At 33.4% G+C, this 26,523-nt stretch overlaps 2 protein-coding genes across 2 annotated transcripts in view; both read left to right on the top strand.

Annotated features, from left to right (window-relative positions):
* The window catches only part of LOC135122702 (D-2-hydroxyglutarate dehydrogenase, mitochondrial-like), a 265,146-nt gene that overhangs the window by 82,689 nt on the left and 155,934 nt on the right, over window positions 1-26,523 (top strand). The gene's annotated exons all lie outside the window — the stretch shown is intronic.
* LOC135122708 (uncharacterized) lies at window positions 9,712-11,707 on the top strand. Its single transcript, XM_064047076.1, has 2 exons — window positions 9,712-10,376; window positions 11,200-11,707. The coding sequence occupies exons 1-2, from the start codon at window positions 9,969-9,971 to the stop codon at window positions 11,623-11,625; spliced, it is 834 nt and encodes a 277-aa protein (XP_063903146.1). The 5' UTR covers window positions 9,712-9,968; the 3' UTR covers window positions 11,626-11,707.

The following is a 26,523-nucleotide window of genomic DNA, read 5'->3' as shown; positions in this document are numbered from 1 at the left end:
TAGCTTTTGCAATTTTATTTAGCCAATGCCCAAATGGATCATATTAAAATACCTCTGTGGCTTACGTTTGGGTAGCACAAATTAGAAAATTTTGTAATTTATTTATTTGGAGTTCTTTAATTCTAGGTCCAAATAATTTATAATCAAAATTTCCAGCACCTTGGATTCTGTCCAGTACTTCGTTATTGTATTGAATAAAAACTAAAACAAACTGTAAAATAATTATTCCATGCTAAAATTTGAATCTCAAGTGTTTTCAAAATCTGGAAAAATTTTAATATCGTCGAAAAAAATTCTTTAATAATATCACGTTATTAACAATTATTGTAGTTATATGTTCTATGGATAAAGATAGGAAAGCAAAATTGTGCTCTTTTTAATCCAAAAAACAACTGTGTGCCAAATATTCATAAAAATAATTTTGACAAAAAAAAACAAGAAAAAAATAGGTCAAAGTTCTTAAATTACGAGTACAATTACTTAAAGTCCGATGGACCCTATTACAGTGTATATACTTCCTTGGCTTACGTAGAAGTCAACATTGGTTGGTTCGTGTATAAAATTTTATTTTCCTTGGTTTTATGGATTCGATTCTCTATGTATTTTATGACATTCTTAACTTTGTTTTTATTATAAGCTTTCTTTTAATACTCGATTTAAGAGATTTATTGAATTGCTTTATATATTGTTTTCTCTACTAAAGAAATAGATATGATTTGTCTTTTTACAATATTTGCAAACAATGAAAAAAGAAAATTGATTTATTTTGAGTATAACAATCCTATCTATAGATAAGTAAAATTTTTGAATAAGTTAAAATTTTCATTATCTTTTATTCTAAAAAAAAAAAGATTTACACAGTTTTAGTCGTTTTAAAGAACAACAAACAATGTCATATACTTATATGTGGTCGAATTTTGAAAATGAACATTTTTTTATTATTCAATTTTTATTATGTATTCAGTATATTTTTGGGATGACATCATCAACTTTCGAGGGGAGGGTGAGGGGTTAAAGCGTATGACTTAATATGTACTCATATCCCCAAATCGGTGTTATTAGAATCTAAATTTTCTAAAAATGTTTTAAATTATTAAATTTCATGTCAGAATTTTATTATTTTAGAGCAGTATGTAAAATGAAATGAAATATATCAAAACTTGCATCTAAAGATGACTCATTTAGACGTTTTGTTTACACGGTTGGCATGGAAACCGCGCCTTTAGTCGCTGTATTTGGCTGAAATCGGGTCCTGTTTGAATAGTGACCGCTAGCAGTAATTCAACTACGGGTGATCATTTTCATTCTGGGCGATGAATTCAGTTGAATATTTGATAAAAAATCGTCCTCTATCTTATGACGATAAAATTGTAATGAAAAATTTATTAATAAAAAAAGTGTTCATAACAAAAAGGAAGAGTTTCATAGGACATAACACGTATAATAAATTTCTGTACATGTGCGGTTGTGAAAAACATAACAAATGCTTTTTCACTTTTACTGAATGTATTTTTGTATTTATTCCCATCACACAATTTCATCTATTAATTGGTAATAACAGTCTGCTTTATATCTTCATATTTAACTCTCAACTAAATTGTGTCCCCCATTTCAAGGTGACGAGCCGCCACTGGATTTTTTTAAGCAAAGGCTAAAATTTACCATCTACACCAGAAACTTAAAGTACGTGCGTCTAAAATTCCAAAGCAACTATTTGTCTAGTAAAATCGCCAATCGATGACAGAAACGGACATATTCATTCTAACAGGCGATGAAACGCGAAGAAAATATGAAGACATTCATCAAACCTTGTTAAATACTTCCCCCAGCCACCGTTGAGAAAGATGCAAATGCTGTACACAATTAAATTAAAACAACATTTAATTGATTGAATAACGACAAAACATCCAAAAAGTTCAATGAGTAAGCACTTAATTACACCTTTAGAAGTAGCAGCAGGGCGAATTTAATTAAAAAGTATATCTTTTCGGAAACATCTTTATTGCAATGCTATTTCCAAATGTGTATATTAAATATGAAGTGTTTTTGAAACAAATTTAAAAGAATGAAGCAATGAAGAGTTCCGCATTTGGAACATACAGTCAGAATACGTATGTATATATAAAAACTTACAATGGTTAAGTTTTGAGAAAATTAAATCACTAATTAGTAATAATTACAATTAAATATCTGTGGCGCCATCTGTGTGAAAAATAAAGAAGTCCAATGCCGAAAAGAAATGTATGTTTGTACCTCACATACTTGAAAAGTTAGTCGAAAATACCAGATTCCGAAAGATGAAATCATAATATATGAATGATGGCATGATAATATATGATCCGATACAGACATAAGACGTCTACGCTGTGTATTATTGTTCCCCCTCTCCCAATTTATTCATGTTGAGGCTCACTGCGACAAGGGAGTTCGCTCGATTTTGCCTCCCTTGATTGTACAGATCGTCAAAGTTCGAAAAAGTTTTGAGAGAAAGAAATTACTGGTACTACCACAAAGACGTTTTCATCACCTGAAAATGTCAACAAATTGTCAACGTGTTTATGTCAGTATCTAAAACCACTTGGATAGACCCGGTCTGTCACGGCTCCCCTGACGACTCTTCATGAATATAAATTTTTCGTATCAGTAAAACCTTATCTACATTTATAATTGTTTTTCTTGTAATTATTTCGAATTGAATCGACTCAAGTCCCTACGTTTTGCTAAAGACTGTTCTTTTACCGACTTTATTAAAATTCCTAGAGTTTGATAACATTATATTAGTTCGTTTGTAAGCCTTGAGTAATTTGCAACCACCAGCACCATTTATTGATTTTTATTCTCGACACTTTTGTTATCGTCACTCTGGACATTATAACAAAAGACACGTCTTCCCTCGCTCACGGAAATGCCAGGGCCAGAGCTTTGCCCGTATCGTTTCTACGCGAATTCTACAAACTAACGCAATAACAGATAATCCCTAGGGTTACAAAAAAGCTAGGATTCGGCTGCACAACTTTTTCTTTTATTCTGTTCCCGCTACTCTTTAAACATTCTAAAAATCGAGGTAATTAATTGTACGCTTGATTTATCTTTTATCCCAGCACGCAAGGGGAATTTAAAACAAACTTTGAAAAAATTTGCCGCTTCATTAGCCCCACAACATATTAAAAGTGTTTTAACTGAAAAAAATCAATAATAAGGCGAAATGCGTGTAAGGGCTTTGGCAAGAATCGACGATGATTAATGGCATTTCTAATGTCTCTATCTGGCAAATGCGGCCGAGACACTGACTTCCTCCGGGAAGGCTTTCTAATCGTTTATCTTCAAAGGGACAATCAGTCACCATGTACAAAAATCTCAGCGGATTTGGAGAGCACAAAATAGATTATCTTGCCTTCCAAGTTCTATTTGAAAAGAAAATTTATTTTAAAATACTTTCCTACTATTGAAAATTCGACCGTGATATATGAAATGGTGGCAGTGAATTAGCCGTACTTTGAATTCGTGAGCCACGTTTAAGTTAATGTAAAAAAACACGGATTACAGCCATCAAATAGTTGCCGCATTAACATGCCTTTTTTTTCTGAACTGCGAGGTCATTAAATCCAACCACTATAATGCGAATTTAGCACAAAAATAATTTTCTTAATGTAAGAAACATTCGTTTGTGAGCTTAAATTTCCTTTCAGAAAAAAGCTTGTTTCTACTTATCTGAGCAACTGTCGGTTACCCCGGGCTATCAGGAAGAGAAAAACATTGCCATTAAAGTCATTATAAAAGGACCCTCACTGCGGCATGCATCAGACCTAAAATAAAAGTAACCAACCATAGAAAGAAAATTACACGATACCGACTGCAATCCTACATTGCGGGAACTCATTTATTCCACTGCTAATTATTTTTCTCGGCATAGCATTTTTCATTCCACCTCGTCAAAATTGCGAGCCGTATTAATTAGTGTAATGTGATACTGATACACCGCCCAAGTTATAATTCATAATCGATGTTATTAGAGTAGGAATACCTAATGTTTTGGACTAATATGATAACCATCTGACAAAACCACATGTGGCTTGTTTCAGAAGATTAATTAGTAAGTAGATCATTTCCAATACATGCCACAAACACGAATATACGGAATAATGTAGATGTGGCTGGATCATATCACAAAGGTGTCATTCTTAACCTTTGCAGTTATATTTAATGCGAAGTGAATGCTGTTAGACAAAAATAACATAAAGCTATTAATTTTGTATTGTTTTTAACAAAAAAACTAAAGAATTATTGTATGTAGATTAAGGGAAATTAATGCAAATTGCGCATAATAAAATTCACCCACAACTTTAACCATCAACATCCCACGGTAATTGATTTGTATTCATTTATTAATGAGAATTATAGTCCCTTGTTTTTTTAAGTGAACATACTTTTTTTAACAAAATACATTTTGTTATCTACCAAATGATGTTTTGGATTGAAACCAAAAAGTGCAATTGCTTACATTGGACTGTTAATTATTATAGTGTGTTTTGACGTAAGTGTTTAATTTTAAAGGTTCAACTTGTATGCACGAAATTTCCGTGCGTGTTGGTATGACCTATAATAATTCATCATTGAGCAAAAAAATGCATAATAATAATTATACACATTTTTGTACTTTCTGCATTTTATTGCTAATACATATTTGCATATTTATTTGCTGTCAGCTTCAAGGACTCCATAAAAAATAAAATATTTTTAAATTATGTACATGAGTGAACTTACAGTAACTCGAAAGTTAAACTATAAGGTTCATGATGTCCACCCTACTCAAACACAGAGCCGTAATTAATAGTATACCACCCTTGCACTTTTTCAGTACCTAAATATTTATCGGTGAATATACATACGTACTACATATATTATATACCAATACTTGAATAAAAGCACGTCTTTAAAAACCTGAATTGCCGCTTAAGGCAAATGCTCATTATGACATCACTTAAGGTTGTTACTACATTGCAATCGGCAACAAATTGCGCCGACTGGTTCTTCATAAAAATGAGAGATAAAAATAACGGCCTGAAGTGCTTAAGGAAAAACTTATGTGCTGTTTTGTTATAGATCATTTCTTAATTTTGAAAAAGCAAGTCCAAACTAGGTTTCTCTAGTGTTATTTTTTTTAATAGTAAATAAATTGACCAAATTATTTGTCGAAAATTAACCACAAATTACAAAATTATTGAAAATAAGTTTTTTTTTCCGTATATAAATATCGTTTGATTCTTCTTTTTCAGCATTACTAAATACAGTGATTAAATATTGTAAAACAAAAAAGCAATCAGTTTTTTGCGTAGTTACTACAAAGCACCATTTTAAATTGATTCTTACGGAGCTTAGGTAAACACCACTTCTTGTCCGCTTCATCGCAGCAACAGCCTTAAGTAAATACAGCCCTGTGAATTGGTCGCATAACAACTACACAAAGCTTCGAGTCACCAGCAGAAGCTGCACGTCGTAGTAACTACAGTTCGTCGAGTGAGAAAAAGAAGAACGAAACGCTATTTGCAATATTTTCTACAGTCAAACTGCGCTAAACATTAAGCAAATCTATGCAGAATGTTTCAAGATTTGTCAAAACTGCTATATACATAAATATCTCATCAATACTTCCAGATATGTATGTATATTTTTTAAGATCGTGTTTTTGTCAGTGCACCTTTTGATTAAGGAGTGATTACACAATGTTAATTATTGTTAATTAAAATTAATTATAATTAATAAAAATCCAATACAGTGATGGCCATGCAGAAACTACAAACAGCAAAGATATTCAGAGAATCGGCTTCACGCGTCTACAAACGTCATCCCAGTACATACACCTTATTAACATGATTAGGCGTTGACAACATGAACAACAATAGTCTGCGTATAATGTGCTTAGAATTGCGGTTCATCCAGTGGCGTGTCGCAACTGGTAATGAAGGCGAAGTAATCATTAACAATTTTTAAAATAGCACTTAACAATAATGATGTTTCAACATAACTATAAGAAACTTTAAAACTCTCACGTTCTAATGCACTTTCTAGAAACACACAACAACATTCTCATAGCGATGATGAAGGTAAAGTAGAGTCCGCCAAATAGTGAACATTGACTTTCTGTTTATTGTAAACCAGCCAATTGTTTTCCTACAAGGAAAAAAGTCTACCAATTTGACGTACATGAACACATTTTAAGTTACAGACAACTTAAAATCACGTAAGCCTTGTAAATTATCAGTTTTGGAAACTGAAAGTCAATGTTCACTATTTGGCGTTCTCTACTGTAAGAAATTGTATCTATAGCTGTTTACTATCACAATGTTATTTCACATTCTTTTTGTGATTGGCTCATGATTATTATATTAATTACTAAAAAAATGCTTAGGGTCAACGAAACCCGTGAAGAACTGAAATTTTTGCAGCATCGTCATCTGTATTTTCCAGGGCAGTTGCTGCCTTGGTACATTTTTAACATTTAGTAACTACAGGAGTATTTTTCTATTTAGATAAATAGCAAAGTTTTGTGAAGCTATGCTGAGACTAGTAAAGTAGAGTCCGGAAAATAGTGAACAGTGAACGGAGTCCGAAAGCATCAAGGGTTTTGCATTAAATATTATAATAACAATATTGAATCTAACGTTGTTTATGGAACAAGATTTATAGAAAAATTTAAAGTAAATTTAATAAACCTCTAAAGAATTTCAAGCTTAGACGGCTAAACAACCAGCGAGAAGCTATACACTGAAGTTTGGGCTTTCTTATGGTCTCATCAATGCATCATATTTCAGTGTTTGTCTAGTATACCAAGTGATTTATTGTAAGTGCCTTAAGTCGGTAAGCTAAATTCCTTACATCTCACTAAATTATTTTATTTATGTTTTTTTATAATTTGCACCATTGATATAGAGTTATTTACCCAAAACTTCCTTGACTTTAAAGCAGATTCGAACAAATACTGTTTCTTTGAAGATTAAAAAAAAATTGTTTATTATTTTTTATGACAAATCCTATAATACAGTCCATTCACGAGAGAAATTCCTTACAATAAGTTAAAACAAAGAAGACGCAGTCTGCATAGGTACGGACAGGTCAAATATATTTAAAGCAGATAACCAACGGGTAAAAATATATTATCAGTACATGATTAACTTCGATTGTTTATTAGTTAAGCTACAATGAAGCAAAACGTTCTGTAAGTATTAAGTTGATTCTTAGTCTATTATTATTAAATATAGGCGGGCGCAATATTATTGTATTCTCAAAATCCGACAAATTAGGGTAAATCGTTTTTGATTTGATCAATAAAAAAATTATGATCTACGAGTCAATGAACTAGCGACCTTCACGTAAGTAACTCAACATTTTTAAGGCATAGCCATGGAATTCAGCGCCTTTATAGTGGTACAAAATGTGATGATGCAATTTGGATTTTTTGCGAAAATCTAGATGCCTGTAAAAATCAAGAGAGACACATAAATCACAAGTATAACAGTATGTTATTTTATAAAATTTAAATGGCTTTTACTTCACAAAAATTTCAGGGAACGTCATCAAACTGTTTATAGGAATAATTAGCTAAATTTTGGTTAGCGTTTTATCATGTTCACGATTTTCCTGAAATATGGTACATATTGGTACGGTAGTTTTGGTGATTATCTGTCTAATAAAAATCAACACAGACAGAGACAGAAAGAGATCATGAAATATCGAGAAAACATGGGAGTAGCCAGTCGCCCGATGGACCCTATTATAAACCTTAGATTACGCTCGGGAAGTAAAAAAAAACAACTTTTCTTGTAAAATACCTTCTTGATTTCTTATTTCCCAAGTCTAAGCAAAGGAAATATAACTCGAGTTCATCGGACGAATTGAGAATTGCTACTTGTGATCTCTCGTTTCAGTCTATCCATCGTCCGTCTGTCTGTCTGTCTGTCTATCTATCTGTCGTCTGTGTCAATTTTTATTAGACACATTATAATGTAATGTGACTACTGTACTGTACTGTAACTACTCGACCGATTGTTGTCAAATTTTGTATGTATATTAGGAATATCATGTAGATGGTAAAACGCTAATCAAAATTTAGCCAATCATCCCCACCAACAATTTAATGACGTCATCTCAAATAATTCTATTTTTAAATGTTATACAAGAAGATTTTCCTAGAATAAGCATTATAATAATAATATTCAGAATGTTTTGTTTGATTATGGTTTAATTCTTTGACTGTATAAACATAAACACTTGAAGTTAAGTATGTTATTATTACTGAAAGAACCACATATCTGTGGAATTCGCGCCCGCATTGTGCAGGAGCTGCGGGGTTGTTATTTATGCTACTCGTTTTTCTCTTGGACTGGTGATAGGATGTGAATTGTGTTATCTATGTTGATTACATCATAACAAAATTTTGTCAGGTAAAAACTCACTGAATATCATTATCCTTTGTTTTAACAGAATCGCATGCGACTGCTTATGCTTGGTATCTGACCGTACTAATCATCGATTTTTTTGGAAGTATAAACATAAACACTCGATGTTATTATTACTGAGAGAACATTTTCCCCCTTCCTTACCTGCTTTAAATATATAGTATACATCGTCCCTGCGGGGGTGTTATTTACGTCGCTGGTTTTTACCTCATAGAGGTTATCACAGAATATATATATCTTCCTCAATTTAAACATAAGATATTAAAACTTAAGAAAACTTAAAATGAAATTCCATTTCTAGATAACAAGTGACCAAAATTGGAAAATACTTATGGGAAAACTGTAAACAGCACATGATAATTTGATAAAAGTTGAAAATATTTCTTGAGCATTGAAGAGTTTCCAGTGAGAATAAATTAAATTAGTTTTTCCTATGTTTTCATTGTTCTACATACTGGTATATTTTAAGCAGAACACGTTTTATAGCAGCCTAAAATGTGTTCATGCACATCCGATTCATGAAACCTTTGTTTCTTCCAGGCAAACAATTGGAGAGAAGGTCGGAGCTGCAAATTATTACCAAAATAATCCTAAACGGTTTATTAAGCAGTTTAAACAACATGAAGTCAATGTTCGCTAATTCCTTGTCTCTACTGCATGAACCCAGCGGAAAAACGGAAGATGTTTTGCACCAAGACAGGTAGATTTCAAGTATTTTATTAGTCGGTAAGGTGTCTGTTACCGACCTTTGAAAAACAGTCAGTAGCTACTGTTTAGCAAACCCCTTAATAATAATAATTAATACATACAACATTCTAAAAGCGGCCTTTACACAGACCAAACAGAACAGCGACTTCCTGTTTTATATGAAGGCACCAATAAACTTTTTAGGATTATGGTACTAACAATAAATTTACAGCCCTGACCTCCTCTTCAATTGCTTGTGTGAAAGAAACCCGACGAATGGTCCACGACGTTCGAGTCGCAAAACTTTTGATCCTTTCGGACAAGGAACTCAAAAGTTGAAAGCATTGTAAATCATTACTATTATAACCCCGAGCAATTTATTGCATTTTGGAAACACTATTTGACCGTCTGAGTGTACGTTGGAATTTGTGGTGGCTTTTCCAAAAATTTTTGCTGTGATCTAAACCCAATTTAGTAGTTTCGGTTTCAGTTTTTAGTCATCTTTTGTCGGAATTTTAAACGTATTTACACAGTCCTGTGCGGTGTGTATTTACTTTTATTTAGTTCTTGCTGTGTGCTTAATATAAAGCAAGTATTTTCCTTCTCCGCTTCGGTCGTCATTCCACTCACGCTCGAAGCTATGCAACACCACCAACGTGACGGCAACACCAATTACGATACAACCAATAACTAACTCTCCGTTGCCGGCTTGCAGGTGTGTGAACGCTCCAAACGGCATGCGCAAGTTTTCTCTGCACAAGTAAGTAGTCGCAACAAGGTCAATGTTCAGTTACGAACGGAGCGAGTGTGTGGCGTCTACCTTCCATGGAGTGTTTATCGAAGATGACTGACCTACGTCAATACACGAAGAAATTTTTAATCGAATTCATCGAAGTGTACAAAGCCCATCCGGCCTTGTGGCAAATACGAAACAGCGCCTATAGGGACAAGGCAAAGAAGGCAGCAGCTTACGAACTTTTAGTAAACAAGTGTCGAGAAGTTGAACCCGACTGCGATAAGGACACGATTGTGAGAAAAATCAATTCATTGCGAACTTGTTATCGGAAGGAATTTAAAAAGGTTCAGAGGTCCTTAAGGGCAGGAGCAGGGGAGGTGTACAAACCTAAACTGTGGTATTACGATCTACTTTCGTTTCTTAACGACGACCGAGATGATGAAACGCTCTCGTCGGGAGATTCGTTTTATTTCTTGGACGAGGATGCTACTAATGATGTAAGTATAGGGTTCCTACAGATAAACGCCTCGCTTTGTTCATTATATAACACTGCAAGGACACATTTAACAATAGAGGAAAGTGGAACACACGAAATCCGAACACCCTGGGTGCCATTACTGCCACAATAGTTCGTTTTCCGACAGAGGATATCATAAATTTATTCAAATTATACTACACTTGGTGGCCAAAATATATATGTGTATGAATGTGACTTCCCACCAATTTTAAGCAAAGAAATTATCCACACAACTACGTTGGGTAGTTATGGGAGTTCGATAAACTTGCGCAATAAAATCCCGTCAGTTTACTTGCGATATACGAAACAATATTGAATAAATGTAGTTTCCCTATACTGAGCCAAAGTTGGCTCAAGTTCAATGGAATGGATAATACACGCGCATACAGCAAAAGCTCCGATTGGAATTTTGCTATTTTCTGCAATGGGGGTCCATAATTTAAGTGTCGCCCCACAGTAGAGCCGATCTAAAATTGTTATATAAACAACTATCTTCTCAGGGATTTCAAAAATTTTATTCATCCGAATTTTCCCTGTGTGTTCAATGACGAACGTACTTCAACGACTAAAAATTATAATAATTTGGGATGCTGTCATAAATTTGCACAAGCATGGTGACGGAGTCAAAGGCATAAAACTAGTATATTCCTTGGCACACTATACACTATGTTAAATTTACTTGACGTCGACCGTGGAACCCACCACACTTGCAATGTAAATTTATTGAATCCCTATTATCATTTCATCCTCAACGAGCTGAATGTTCGAGATGATTTGATCAGTCTTATTGTTTATTGTTTTAGTTTTCTGGGGCACAATCTGACCCATTGACTTCTCACAGCGAAGCGCAAAGTGAATCCGCTAGAAGTTCTCCAGCGTCGATGTTTATTCCGTCCAATGCGTCCTCCCAGAAAAAGAAGCGCCGAAAGGAAGACCTGAGTGAATCGTTCACGGAGCAACGCATCGACGAAGATGAATTTGATTTGTTGGGAAGGCTTTACGCCAACAAGCTGAGAAAATTGGAAAGGGCTCAACGGATTTATGCCGAAAAAATAATTAACGATGCTCTGTTCGAGGCCCAACTGGGTAGTCTGAATCGCCATTGTAGGCTAGTTACTGCAGAATCTAGGAATTACGATAGGGAAAGTATAGTTACTTGTAGGGAAGTTAATATGAAACCAGAATATCAGGAACCTGAAATGGCTGACACATCGTTCGTGGATCCATGAAAAGTAGACATACGTAGCTCGTCATCCATGTGATAATACTATTGGCTAATAACTTTAATGTTAATAAAATACTAAAACAAAAGCTTCTTTATTTATTGGCTGTACTAATCGTCAAGTTGTATCTCCTTAATAAGGTAACACTAATATTTTCCACTTCGAAGTGAAAATTGTGTTCTCGCAATACCTCAAGCAATTTTTACTATGGAAACGTTTATGGAATGACTATCGTCATTAAAAATTGGCAACAGAGTATATTGTATAATTTATTTCAATAGTGGCGGCAGTTTTGAAGTGATTTAATCGATCCACTGGGATGAAACACAATATTATTACATGTTTAGTGAGACCTACCAAATGAGTTTTTCTGCCTTGTCAAAAACGAGAATTACAATCACATTGTCAAATGGAGATTACGGGACAATTTATTGATTCGTTAAATTTGTAGCAGCCGTAAAACAGAAAAATTGTAAATTTTCCGCAGCGGTGTGATGGATCGTTGATTTTAATTTTGAAATATTGATTTAACGGTAATATCAATCATATCAAAAATAAATTAAATCTAGGGTGTCAGATGTTGCGAGCTGGAGCTATGAGGTTTGTCACTTTTTTGTTAGCGTTTCCAATTCTTCGTCAAAAATCCATCGTGACGTGTGTTGTGATTAAAATAGTCGAATTTGACAATATTAACGACTGACTGATCGCTGGGTTAAAACAGAAAGCACGTGATACACGTTAGAGTGCTAAATTAATGGGATTTTTATTTCTACTGCCCACAAACTTCTTAAAATATTGGCATCAACTCAAGCGTGACTTGTTTCCACTGATAAGACGTTCCAAATATTAATGGCGTTTCTCAGATACAAATACAAACATCTTTATCAAATCGTGACTAGTTTCTCTAGTCTTTAACATCTCTTAAATTTAGGCTCTTCAAACAGTTATCCCCGTACTTTTCTAAATCTTTAACAAACAATTGGTCTGGTCTAATGCGAAATCACAATGAAGATTTTAGAATGTGACCTTTGTGTAGAAGAGCATTTTGTCCGAAAAAATATTTTTTTTTGGGTTGAAAATGGGACATCCTAATGCACACCAACTAGATTGCTAGGGTTCTCGGGGTATCTTATTATTATTACTATTATTATAATTATATAAATATATACAAAATTACACCTAAAGGTGCCGGGTGGCTATAGGGTTAATCCCCATATAATTAAATTCCAGAAACCAGGTCACTACTTACTTTTTTATCAAAAGTGAAAAAACATAAATTATCTACCAATGATTCCTATCAAAGATTAGCATTAACGAAAACAGGAATTTAAAATTATTCTTTTTTGAAAGTTTGTCTTTGATTGAACTTTTAACTCAAACTAACGGTAATCTGTGACAAGATAAAAATTGTATCAAAGAGAAATCTTCAAAAATTGATGGGTGCCTTGGATGGTGTTCGTTATTGCTCTCTCGGTATTATTGTCCTTATACTCAAAGTTTATACATATATTTTGAACATTTTAAAATCATAGTGAAAATTATATTATTTCGTCAAATATTTTCTTAATTTCGGCCTAAATCAAAACATAACAAAAACATAAAATTTTGTAAAGGAATTGATTTTGAGTTTGAAGTATAGAATGCAGTATACTTTCAGGGTCGGATTAGGTCACCGTATTAAAATTGAATTTGTGTTGTGTTTTACTAATGTAGGAAAAGGTGTAAAATAAACAAGATATATTGTTTTTACCAACACCCTATATATTTTTACATATTTTGATTGACCTCTACTTAGGCTTCATAACCGCAGTTTATTTTTGAAATTCCGAAGCGACGTTGCCACGTTATTCCAATTGTCTTGAAATTTTTTAGCAATAGAAGGGTTCACAAAAATATTGCAGTAGGGTTATTCTTAAAAATCTTTGTTACAATAGGTCGTAGAGGGATAAATAAAGGTGCGTGTTTTGTTGTGGTATAAATAAAATTAAATCTTCATGTACAGAGTATATAAAAAAATTAATTATTACAATTTCTGAAATATTCGATAGTTCAGTTTTTTCAAATAGAACAACCTGTATTTTATTACTGCATCTCGTATTTCCGATATTTAAAGTTAAAGAGACACACCGACATATTGGAAGAATGAAAATAAAAAATAGAGTAAGATAAGGTAATAAAAAAACGGGTTCTATTTGAAAAAACTGAAATATCGATATTCGAAAATTGTAAAATTTTAGATGTTTTTATAAACACCCTGAATATAAAAATTTCATTTAATTGGTACCATAACAAGTACGTTTATTGATCCCTCGATGTATTGTAAGGCAAATTTTGGATTTTTTGTGCCATTTTCCATTGCCAAAAAATTCAGGAAAATTGAAATAACGTGGCAACGTCGCATCTGAATTGCAAAAATAAAGTAATTTAAAGCCTAGGAAGAAGATAATTAGAATATCTAAAAATATATAGGATGTTTCATTAAAAAAAAAACAAGGTTTGTGTTATGTCTTAAAACAGAATACTCTGCACAGTTCAAGATACTTATGCAGTTGAGAAGAATAGTATAATTTTGGTCTTCAATTTTTTTTTGTACCTCTAATAATTAAAAATAAATGCATCCTTTACATTATTACGTTTAACGGGTGATCAAAATCGGCGTGGGTTAAACTCAACAATTTTATTTCTTAATAACTCCAATTTATACGCGTAACTATACAGCGATTATGTACAAAATAATTCCAGCGTTGTCTGGACTACACTAACTGCTCCCGACGCTGGTTTTCATTTAACAGCCGCGCGGTCCTTCTCGAAGGTCTCCGTCCCCGCTTCTAGGCTTGTTCTCGAACATCCGTCGCGACATCCGCTTCCAGGCTTTTCTCCGGCCGCCGTCACCGACAATGAGTCATCGTCGGCGTACATAATAGAACCCATAGGCGTCGTACTGGGGCGGCGTATGAGTTTATTTCGTAACAATATTATCTCCACCTGAGAGTATAGGTATTACAAACATGTAAGTGTGGAAAAACATTGAATGTTTTCTGAACCTGCAAAGCTAAAATTTCAAAGCTTCGAAAGCACATAACATCTCAGATGTTGACTCCCAGGTGTTGCATATAACGAAAATGAAAATTTAGGATTTCCAAATATTTATTTTGCGTGTGCTTGGATCATAAAAATTTGAATAACTTCCAAACTTTCTTTTATTTACAGTCGGGGCTAGAAAATCTTGGACGTTAATGTCATTCCACTGCCATAAATTGCAAAACCCCTTTAAGTAATATAACTTATTTTTACTTCTCGAGCGTAAGCTAAGGAAGTATTGTCACAGGGTCATGATCCCGAGAACACGAAAAAATGGGTCCCCGTTTCCGTCTGTCTCTCGTTCATTTTATTAGACAATTAATCTCCGAAATTACTGGACTGATTGTCAATTTTCATATGCGTGTTAGGAATATCGTGTAGATGGTAAAACGCTAATTAAAATCTGTCTAATCATCTCCAACATCAACTTAATGATGTCTCCTCATTATTTTGAATAGTTAAGGTTACCTAAATGTTAGGAAACAATATATTCCTGTACTAGTGGTTTACGAATCCGCCTTGATTTATATTATAATTACTTCACAAATCTTTTTTGTGCAATTTTTCAAGTGGTTTATGTAGTCGATATTTCGCTTCTGCATCAAATGCTTCGTAATCCAGTGGAATTGATGGTTGACATATTCGGACTTGTGCTCTGTGACTTATTATATGTACTGTTCTTACTTGTCGAGGTTATCAAATAATAAATAAAATTTTATAATTTTACCAAAAAAAAACTGGATTTGTTTGAGCGAAGGGAGTTCTGTCTAAATAACCCTAGACTAATTTTTTTTATTATGTCATTTTTGACATTGCGAGCAGGCTGACACCGGATGTAACCTGATAAATCTTTTAAACCTTAAACGTCAAGTTGATAAATTGATAATAAGTCACAAACTATACCAAAATTTTGAAAATAACAGAAACGTGATGTTCGCTATTTTCTGGCCACAACTGTAGCTCTTTAATTATGCATTCGTTCTAGAAGCTGAGTACACAGGATTGTACAGCGAGTTGGCTTTGAAACTTCTTGAATTTTGCCGCCTCGTTGTGATGATTGTCAATCATAATCAGACTTTCTGTAGTGTGAGAATGTGCTTGCCGGAAAATGGGGCCAATTTGAGCATTTCTTGTAGGAATACCTGACTGAATACAACAAAAGAATGTGATTCACACCCTCCGTAAATAATTGTCCCATCAAAGTCGGCATAACATTTTTTGTCCATCGAAAATGGGATTGAGAATTTTTTATAGATATATTTAATAAAATGTGCATTATTTTAATCTGTTTAATCTAAATTATTTTTCTTTATATCTATGAGGGGTTGTTATTTAAAGACAGTAATGTACTTTCGGCTGCGACAAGAGCGAAGATCATTTGTTTTTTAACCAGTACATCAGGGGCGGCTGGTAGTACATATTCCCTTTATTTTACTATAATTTTGCAGCGACAGAAGTTACATATTTTTTGGAGTTCGCAGATTGTAGAACATGAAAATGCATGTCTTCACTTCCGATTGGTACAGGTCGTCGCATAAATCTGCGATTGTCTATCTCTTCGTTATTTATTATACATAAAATCCCCGGAACTACAAAATCGATTACTTTGACATTGAAAGTCCAAGATTATCGTGGGGGGGGGGGAAAACGTTAACGAAAGTTTGATTATGTACCGAAGTATTGTTAAACCTTATTTCACATCAAATTTCATAACTTATCCCAAAAATGTAGTTGAAATTTTATAAAACATCGATTTAGGGATTACGGAACTTTAAAATTAATTTATTCACTCCCCCGGTAAGTTCATAACCTTTCAAACCTACAGCTAATATTTATTAGTTCTCCCATTCTAGAAGCAAATATACAAAGTTTAAAGCCTAGCCAATTCTAACTCCTCTTTTTTTTGGTAACAACTTATACTAGTGTATAATTATTAATATATCTATAACTTTATTGAAACGTGTTAGTAAACAAGTGTTCCCTCGATATTGACATCACTTCCACCATCCACAAATCCACCAACACTATCATCAACTCAACCACCATCTGTCCCACCTTATCGGTCTTCCAGCGTTAATGACGTTCCTCAGATAAAATTACAACCGTTCTCGAAATTTCTGAAACCATATCTGCACCATCCGCACGTTTCCTTTGCAAGAACCTCCAACATTTTCTTAATTGCAATCCAAAACTGATTGTCAAATAATGACCCGGCAACAAAGAAACCCATCCATCCAACACAGAACTCTCCGAAACGTGAGCCTTCGTCTCCCCCTGCCGGCAGTCCCCGCGCCCTCTCCCCCACATGCCGTTCCCCTAATAATAAACAGCCGTGTTTAGTGAGTGGGTCGATCCGGGCTCGGTGGAGAGGACAAAGAAGGCTGCGACTGGGGGGCATACCATAGAGCAGATGCTCAGCTGTCCTCGCTCTAACTCTCGGCTTGCTAGATAGTGGCAGTTTATATCGCTCTAACCGGCCTACTGCGATGTGGTGTTATCATTCATTCTGTGTCCGGTGCGACTGGCTGCTGGCTTGGTTCTAAATCTGCATCTCCTTGGCAACAGAGCGGATGTCGATTGCTTACCCTCTTGCCAGTGACTGAAGTGGTATTTTTTGTCGGTGTGGATTTTTGTTGGGTGCAGTTCGGTTGGTGACTTTGGTGTGGTTTAGTTTATATCGGATTATAGTGGCTAGTGTTTGTTTAATATTATTACCATAATTTACGACCACGAGAGATAAATTTTAAGTATCAACTATTGTATGCGTGATAGGTTGCTTATGGTAGGTAGACAAACAACGTTTCTTTCACAATTTTGATAAAGTACAAGGACGAACTTGTTTTTATTTATGTTAGGTTTAGTCTCGGTGCATTAAGAACTGGAATGATTGGTTGATTTGATTTCATTTTATTAAATACAGTTTTAAATAATGTGTGGTTTTATTTCATTAATGTATCGCACAATATGATTACAACGTTTCTATTTTTTACAAGTTCAAAATTTTTATGGCATGTGATATAGTATTTCTTAAAAAATATATAAACGCGGCTTGACAGTTCCATTGCATTTTATACATAATGAAATTTTGATAAAATTTCATATTTTTATTTAATGTCGTTCTATATCTGTATTTCTACTAAATCGATTTGCTGAATTTTGCCATATATTTATTACTTTTACTCGAAATATGTTACCAACTTTAGGAGCAGTAGTGTTCTACCACTAGATCTTTTTCCGTCGGTTGAGGATCTTCAAATCTGACCATTCTTTTGGAGTTTAAAAATTTTCAAAATTGTCTCAGCATGCATTAGGTTTTCATATTCTAACGTTTAGAGTAGCTGTAGAGGTTTGGGTTGAGTACCAAGCATTTTTTTTAATTTCCTTGTTTTTCAGTATCTACATTTGCCGTTAAAATATTCTCCATCAAAATGCGTGGTTATATTTTCTATGTCTGTGATGTAACATTTATTTAAAAATCTGTGTTGTAAAAAACCAAGTGTTTCACTTTTCTTTTTGATTTTATTCGAATTTTATCAAATTTTTTGTGGTACGGTCAATGACTCAAAATGATTACAGATGTCTAAATAACTGTGTTACTAATTAATTCGAAGCTAACGCTTTTTTACAAGAAATAATGAAAAATAATAAACTCTCTTTGGATAGTGCGAAATGTTTAAGCATTTTGCTTCGTAATTTTATGAATTACTTTAATTTTATTTGTTTTGGTAGACATCAATGTTAATGGAAATTACGTCTCCATCCACAAGCTTTTGCAGTTTTTCCAATGCAAAACTGCATGAGTTATATTTATACAAGAGCCATTTTATTTTATTATTCTGGGCATCGTTATATATATTATTACTGTTTTAAAGAAACAAGTTTATTTATTTTTTATGCCTTCTACATTCTACATAATGATAAAATTAACAGCTTTTGGTTGGATTTACAGTAGTAGTATACAAAAATAAGTACCAAGAGCTTCCTATGTCGCAACAGTTTTTTAAAATATCGCAATAAAGAAACTGCTCAACAAAAAATATAGTGTTTTTTGATATATAGAAATTTGGTTACACTTTAAATTACTGTAAATTATTATTATTGTGAGTTTTTGAAAAATAATTCAGAATATGTTCTAGACACAAACGTAACTTCTGCGTTGTAATACGCCTCCAGTAATAAATAAGATTCTCTCCCTTCGATTTTCAGGAATTTAGAGTCAAATCAGTTTATTATTTTCTTTTTGTTGATTTTTTATTAAAAAGAAAACAGTAAGATGCTAAGGACTCAATACAACTACCATAACAATTAACGTTAACAATACATATCTACGTTTAGTTAATGCTGCTAATAAACTGGTAATCTGATCACATCTTACTAATTGACGTACAAATTATGTAATAATCTCAGTATTTAAGGGATATTTTTGATTTTGGTAAAACTAAGGCGAGTTATTAGCACTTGTGGGATGTTAAATACATTTTCAGAATGTAATATCTGCATTATTAACAGACTTATTACTATGAAATTTTATCCACAACTTTCTCAAGACAACACAGGGGCAGTTTTTTTACAACAGTTTACGATCGTCATTATGTTTAAAATTTTGATGAAATTTTTCAGCACATAATTTTAAAATCAATTTCTCATTTGTTTGTGGAAATTTTGGAATGCGGTTTTCACCACAGTTTTCGGCTTACAAAGTTTTATCCGTTACGTGAAAAACATGGTCAATTTCTTTTTTGTTTAAAGTGAGATACAAGAAAAGCCGCTTCTTCGACACACTTTAGTGTATTATCTTATTTCTGACAAAAAGAATCGACAATATTTCGCGGGTAACGTGTAGAGTTCTGTAAGCTCAAAACAGTGGTGCAAACTGCGTCACGTTATTTCCACAAGTAATAGACATATTAGTTTTTAAAGATACGTGATTAAAAATTTCATTAAAATCCTAGAAACAAGACGACGATTAACTGTTTTAAAAAAATCTCTTGCGTTATATGTATAGCGAAAGCTTAATGACGGCGATGATACATTCTGAAAATATATTGAAAATCCCATGAACCAAGGATTGTATCGGAACATTAACTAAGGAATTCATGTGCCGTTAAAAATGGTTTAATATACCAAGAAAGCAAAAAAAAAACAATCATAGACAGCCATGGATTTTTGGAGATTTGTCTTTGGTACAATTTTCGTCGTGTTAGATTACCGTCAATTTGAAACTAACAAACTATCAAAAATTTGGATTGTGTTTTCATTCTCACTCAGTAGATTTTTTTAAATACATACATAATAAACACTTAAAGGTGTCTTCATAGTATTGTTTCAGCTATTTAGTAGCAAATAAAAATTGGTGGAAGGTTATTTCGACAGCATTTTCCTCGTTCTTGAAATACAATGAAACAAATCCAGCTTTTTCGAAAAATTATAAAATTTGATTATGCAAATTTTATTTTTTCCATCAACATTGGATACGTTGCAGTGTAATACTAATGCTAACAGTATTGTATTGCCAAATTTTCGGAAAAACAGAATGAGCTGTTCCCGATTTAATCGATAAAATAAATTGACTCATGTATAAGGAATTTAAAAACTTTTAATGCAATGATAAATCACAAGTATAGACTCATCATATTTTGCACATTTTGCATAGCATTTATTCGGCAAAATTTTGAGATTACATCATCAATTTTTTGGGAGGGAATAAAAGAATAAATTACGATAACCTTACAATATTTAAAGATTTCAGAGCAATCGGTTTTGCGATTTCAAAGTTATATTGTAAATTATTGTTATTGTTTTTAATTTTTTCCAAAAATTCTGGATGTCTACGGTGAAAATTCGACACGATTTCACACACCACAAGTTCAGGAGTATCTTATTTTGTGAAATAAAAAAAAATATTATAAAATTTGGAAATGACGTCATCCCATTAGTGGTGGGGGATGATTGGCCAAACTTTAGTTTAACCATCTACATCATATTCCTAATATACATACACAATAATTATTACAACAATCGGTCCAGTAGTTTCGGAGATTACTTGTCTAATAAAAATGGATACAGACACCAGACAGACAGCCGGAAACGGGAGACCACTTTTTTCGTATTCTAGAGATCATGACACGCCTAGAAAATATGAAAGTCGCAATTCGGCCGGTGGACTCGATTACAATACTTCCTTAGCTTACACTCGGGAAGTAAAAATGATCTAGCCAACTGTCCGTTTAATGTGTCATTGCTTGTATTTATTGAATTTGATGCTGTAAAATGCTTATTATGAACTAAATATCCTAAACGCACTGTATCAGTCGTCAAACTTTACTATGATCTAAGTTTTTAACGAGAACATAGACCGCATTCTAAATAATGAAGTACTCAGTGATCGAAACCTGCAACTTTTTTATTTATCAACAATGCCCGTTTTTAATAGATGACCCCACAGATCTACGGACACCTTGTGCATATGCAGATGTCATGGAATAAATATTTTGTACGGGTTCTAAAATAGGGTAGAACTGGACATAAAACTTTAAAACCTCCACCTTTTTTTGGATTTATGCACGCTGCTGGTACACAAACTTAAGAACAAAGAACGTAGCTTTACTGTGTAAAAGTTTACAAAAATCAGATCAATGTACTGAATAAATATTTTGTACGGGTTCTAAAATAGGGTAGAACTGGACATAAAACTTTAAAACCTCCACCTTTTTTTGGATTTATGCACGCTGCTGGTACACAAACTTAAGAACAAAGAACGTAGCTTTACTGTGTAAAAGTTTACAAAAAACAGATCAATGTACTGGAATCGTAACAATTTTTTTTTTGTTGATCAAAAAAAGGAAATTAAAACACTACTTAACCACAAGACGTAACATGAACTCTAATTCGACCATATTTTAAAATGTGCAGAAATAAAGAATTTGCAAGTACTTTGCTGAAATATACTCGCACTTAACATCATGCCTATTTTGCGTCAATGGCAGCGTTTTCGACAAGGCAAAGAAAATCGAAAATCCCTTTAAATACTTATTTAGTAAATCCCATAAAAAATTCACTGAGAAAAATTTTCAAAAACTCAAGAAGAGGTTTTTTTATCTAGCCGTATTTTGGGAACAAATTTGATTGTTTTAGTGGCTGATGTCAAAGTGTGATTGATCTTTTTTCAGTTGGTAACTTTTTTATTGCACATTTTAGGCTAAGAAACCAAGTAGAATGTACAAAAAATGTCGGGTGTTTAATTGAAAAAGTCATCGAATTACCTAAAATTTAATCGATGACAGCTGACGATGCGGTTTATAACCTAACCTCACTTTTTCCTATAATAATATTAACGGTTTTCAACAATTGAATAATAGTACATTATGGAACTAGTGGATGAAGTTGAATTTCAACGGCGAGAGTGATTTTTTCACACGAGCGAGTGCAACGAGCGAGTGCGAAAAAGAAACTCGAGCCGTTGAAATTTCTTCATCCGCGAGTTGCATATACTATTTTTTCTAAGAAATTAGGAAATAAATGTTTGTTTATGGTAGGTATTTTATTTTTGAAATACATTAACTGTAATAGAACAATTTTCGGTATGTTAGCTCATAAAACTTTTTAGACTTTTCGGGTATCAGATTCGAAAATGCCGCATTGGCAGCATTCAAAATTTCTTCAGAAACTTCGTCAGTCTCACTCATGTTCATTGTTTTCACTTGTGTAAACTAGCAGTATTAAACGTCAAACACTAACGGGTCGTCCAGCCTAGGCGTCATGATTTTCGAAGCGCGCGAAGCGGACGGTGCGGTCCGTGCAGGCGATACGCGACACGTTTCGCTAGCTGCGAAACGCTCAGGCTGGACGACCCGTTAAAATCGTAGACGGCCGAGTATTTTTCCACTAGAGGGTGAAATGAAATTTCATCCACTGCCAGCGATGGGAAAATGACAAACTTCAACCTTAATGAGTAGAAAAAAAAAACTTCTAATATTTGCGAGTATTTTTTTTAGTTTAATAGCCGTGTCTAATAGAATAGCTGTAAATCAGGTAAGTGAATTATTTTTTAATGCTCTAGTTTTTGCCAAAATTAAAGAACCACTACCTGTTGATTTTAGTTGCTAATAAAAAAAACCTCCAGTGGTGATTTTGATATTTTTACCGGTTTCTGTCGATTAAATGCCTGTTTACATTTATAAAAGTGGGCTGGTGGGAAAGCCATAACTGTATCCTGTATGCAAAATCGGTAGGGTAATATATTACCTTACCGAAATGTCAATCGTCAACATTTGTCAAGGAATTGAAAAGCAATGAATGTGAAAAGCAATACATGCAAGTAACTTTACCGGTTTTATTTAAACTGTTTAATGCTTGACTGGCTGCATTTTTAACATTTTCGAGCAATACGTCGCCTAAATCCATCATTTTTTTAATTCTGTTCTCAAATTTTTTTTGAATAAACAACAAAAAGTAACTATGACAGAAACCGATAAAATCTTGAACGCACCACGAATGTAAAGGGTGCGATAACCGCCTTAAAATCCTCGCTAACGTTCGGATTTCAAACGGATGGCTACGGCGATTATGGCACTCTTTACATCCTAGGTATGTTAATAGCTATTACATCGTTGAAACTTATAACATCGAGGGTGTCATCACGAAACAGGCAAGTACAAACAAATTATAATGCAATTATTTTATGTTTGTAGAATTTGAGTTTATTATCTCTCTTTAAAACATTTTGAAACGTCAAAACACTGCTATTGAGCCTGCCATCGTTATAAAAACGTAACAGATCTTTCTTCTCCCATGACAAAATTCAAATCTAATGCTGGGGTGTTGTCGGTTATATTTTCAAGGTAAAATGCAGTGTTGGTGGGTTTTCAATTTTAGAAAATACTATAGTGCTAATAGTTTGTCCACACATTATTAAAAGGACTAAAACTAATAAAAACCTGTCATGCAAAATGGAATTCCAAGTCATTACAAATGTCAACGGTTTTCTTGTTTTACACGTTTTACTGCAAAGGCAACATGTGCTTTTCTCATTACTTTAATAATAATCATTTAACAGTTTTTTCGTAAGAAGTGTACATTTATTTTTTCAGAACAATACATATCGTAATAGAGAGTTTTCTTTTTAATTTAACTTACACTGTTAGATATAGTTACTTGTTTTACAAGGCCAGAAATCAGAATTTCATAAATATATACAAGCGAATTTGTGGGACCGAGCCGAAGGCGAGGTTTGCAACACAATAATGGAAATGGAACATAAACAACTCTAACAGCCTAATGATAACAGGACTCGCGTTTACAGTGCACGCATTACTTATTTTATTTATTCCTATAATAATAATAATAATAAGGTGTACAAAACAGTTATACTTATTTGACAAAGTATTTTTGCTCAAAACTTTGCTTTACTGTAAAAACAGATAACTCGCTTATCCGTGAAAGAGTGACAACCGGAGATGCCAACCGACATCGACAATCATAAAAAATCTCTAGATTAGGCTTGCAATTTTTGGTTTTTGGCCATTAGAGATGTATCGAAAACCAGCGAGCCGGAGATACAAAAAATGTATTAAGACTTCATTATTATTGATTCCCATACTAATTTACTGTTTCCGGTTACTCCAAAGAAAGTGTTTCATTCGAAACGTATATTCAGTGTTTAATTTTTAAAAATTTTTGACCGGGTTTCAGCAGTGATGGAGCACCGTAGTAGCATCTTATAGAATCGTACAGTCATTTCCGTCTTGTTACATACTTTAAAATTCCATGTTAAAAAAAGTTGGAAACTGGAAGGAGTTCGTTCACCGCTGTTGAACACGGCTGACTGAATAATTTTTGAAATAACGACACCATCTTTTTGGTGGGTTTACATTAATTAGTTTGGATAGTTGGAAAGTAATGTTGAAAATATTCCTTTATGTAAAAGCAATTGAAAAAGCAAATAAATAAAAGAACAATCCTTCAATGTACGTAGTTAAGATGTTTTTTTGCTCCCACAAGTGTAAAATCTGCTAGAAAAATAAATAATTTTTGTTAAACTTTTAGTACCTAGTACAAGCTTAAGTGATATAATAAATTTCTAAGTATTTGGTGGTATAATTGCCAATGTTTAATGTATCGTCAACAGACAAATCGACGGAAACCGGAATTAGACATTGGCAGAATTCACAATCTGTCCCACAGGTTGCAGCCGTTATTGCAACTAACAAAGATCAAATAAAGAAAATCAATCATACGTGTGTATGACTGATTTACTTAAGTGTCTATTAAATTACTGTAGTATATACAATTATTATTAAAATCAGTGATTACTCCTTATCTATAATTTTTAGTCTCGTCAGATCAGCTTGCAGGTAGCTGCAATACAGTGTAAAAGGAAAACATTTGTTTTCACAATAACTCATTAAATATTCCATTTAGTACGACGACTACCTCATTGTTATGCACCATCATAGATTTACGATTTCCGGTGTAATTATTTGTTTTCGTTTCTGTTGGTTACCTAATTAATTAAACATTGTTCTACGGACATTTTTTTATTTCGCATCCACTGAACTGTCTTAATTTATTTAATTTGTCTTCATTACTGTTTTTTAAGCAGAAACCAAATTTATCACTCCCTTTCATCTTCCATCTCTAATTATCAATTTACAAGTACTGAAAAACCCATTAAATTCACCTAATGAGTTGCCTTAAAACACGTTGCCATCATTTTAATTAAATCTTCGAATTAAAATCCTCGTATTACGTAAAAATCACTTCCAAAGCGTTACAAAAACAAAACAATGCATTGCGAAGGGTTGTTGGATGGACGCCAACATTTCCCCCAAAAATGTCTCTTAATGTGCAGGCAACCAGTTAAGCAACAGTGGTTTCGAGACGGCTACCTACCATCGAAAAGAATTTCTTTGAACCGTCGAATCGTCCGTTTGGGGTTTATTGATACAGAAATAACAACGATGAGATTGCCGCTTTGTTTTATTTCACCTCGTTGAATTCAATCTTATGACGTCTGCAATCTGCGAAAACCAAAAGGGGACGAGGATGGATTCCATTTTATTTATATATCCCTCTTCCCCTTTGTTTTGATAAACGATTCAATGAAGTCCAGACTAACAAACAGGAAAGCAGTTAAAAAATTTATAAGCCCTCCAACCAGTTTATTTCCGTTTCGGGTGCATGGCGCTCATTTTTCATTATTATTTCGCGGAAAAAAGAGGAATAATTAATCACGAGTTTAGCCAACGTGTCGGCTACTCTGCAGAGGGTATAAAAGGGTAGCTAGCCTTCGACGGCATACATGTGGGCAGCAAAGAATGCGTTAAACAATGTTGATAACAAAGAATAAATAAAAACTATCAAAGGTAAGTTTAGAAAAAATTTTATGACAATTTGATATTCCTGAAAATGATTTGTATATTTTTAAAATTATATTAGGGTGTAAAGATCATTCCTTTTTGTGATCTGATCTGTCATTATATTTATACAATACTGACTTAATGACAGCCTATCAATATAAAAAAAACACTGTATTTAAAACAATACAAAAAGTGTGTTTTTTTTAATTAGTTTTGGATAATTTACCAACTGGGAAACCCTTTTCCAATCTAGTTGATTGAGATGATTCAATTTGAAGACGTCTCTGAATAACCCTTTGAGTTTCTTTTCACAAAGACATAATATTTAATTAATTTTCAGCCTAATGCCGACAAATATACTGAAAATGATTAAGTAGCATCATTGGGCTGACGGCCCTTTTGTCAGTTCTAGGATTTATTGAACTTGCTGTAAATGACGAACGAAAATTACAAATACACCTTGAGT

Source organism: Zophobas morio, unplaced genomic scaffold, assembly GCF_036711695.1.
Source record: "Zophobas morio isolate AGI-343-1 ecotype UQ-CSIRO unplaced genomic scaffold, CSIRO_AGI_Zmor_V1 ptg000005l, whole genome shotgun sequence".
Classification (NCBI taxonomy): domain Eukaryota; kingdom Metazoa; phylum Arthropoda; class Insecta; order Coleoptera; family Tenebrionidae; genus Zophobas; species Zophobas morio.
This window is presented reverse-complemented; position numbering and strand designations above follow the sequence as displayed.

What these genes read in the sequence shown, in the direction of transcription:
- LOC135122708 (XM_064047076.1), top strand. Translation starts at nt 9,969, where the DNA reads ATGGAGTGTTTATCGAAGATGACTGACCTACGTCAATACACGAAGAAA. An exon ending in ACGAGGATGCTACTAATGAT is followed by an intron (nt 10,377 to 11,199) that starts GTAAGTATAGGG and finishes TTATTGTTTTAG; the next exon opens with TTTTCTGGGGCACAATCTGA.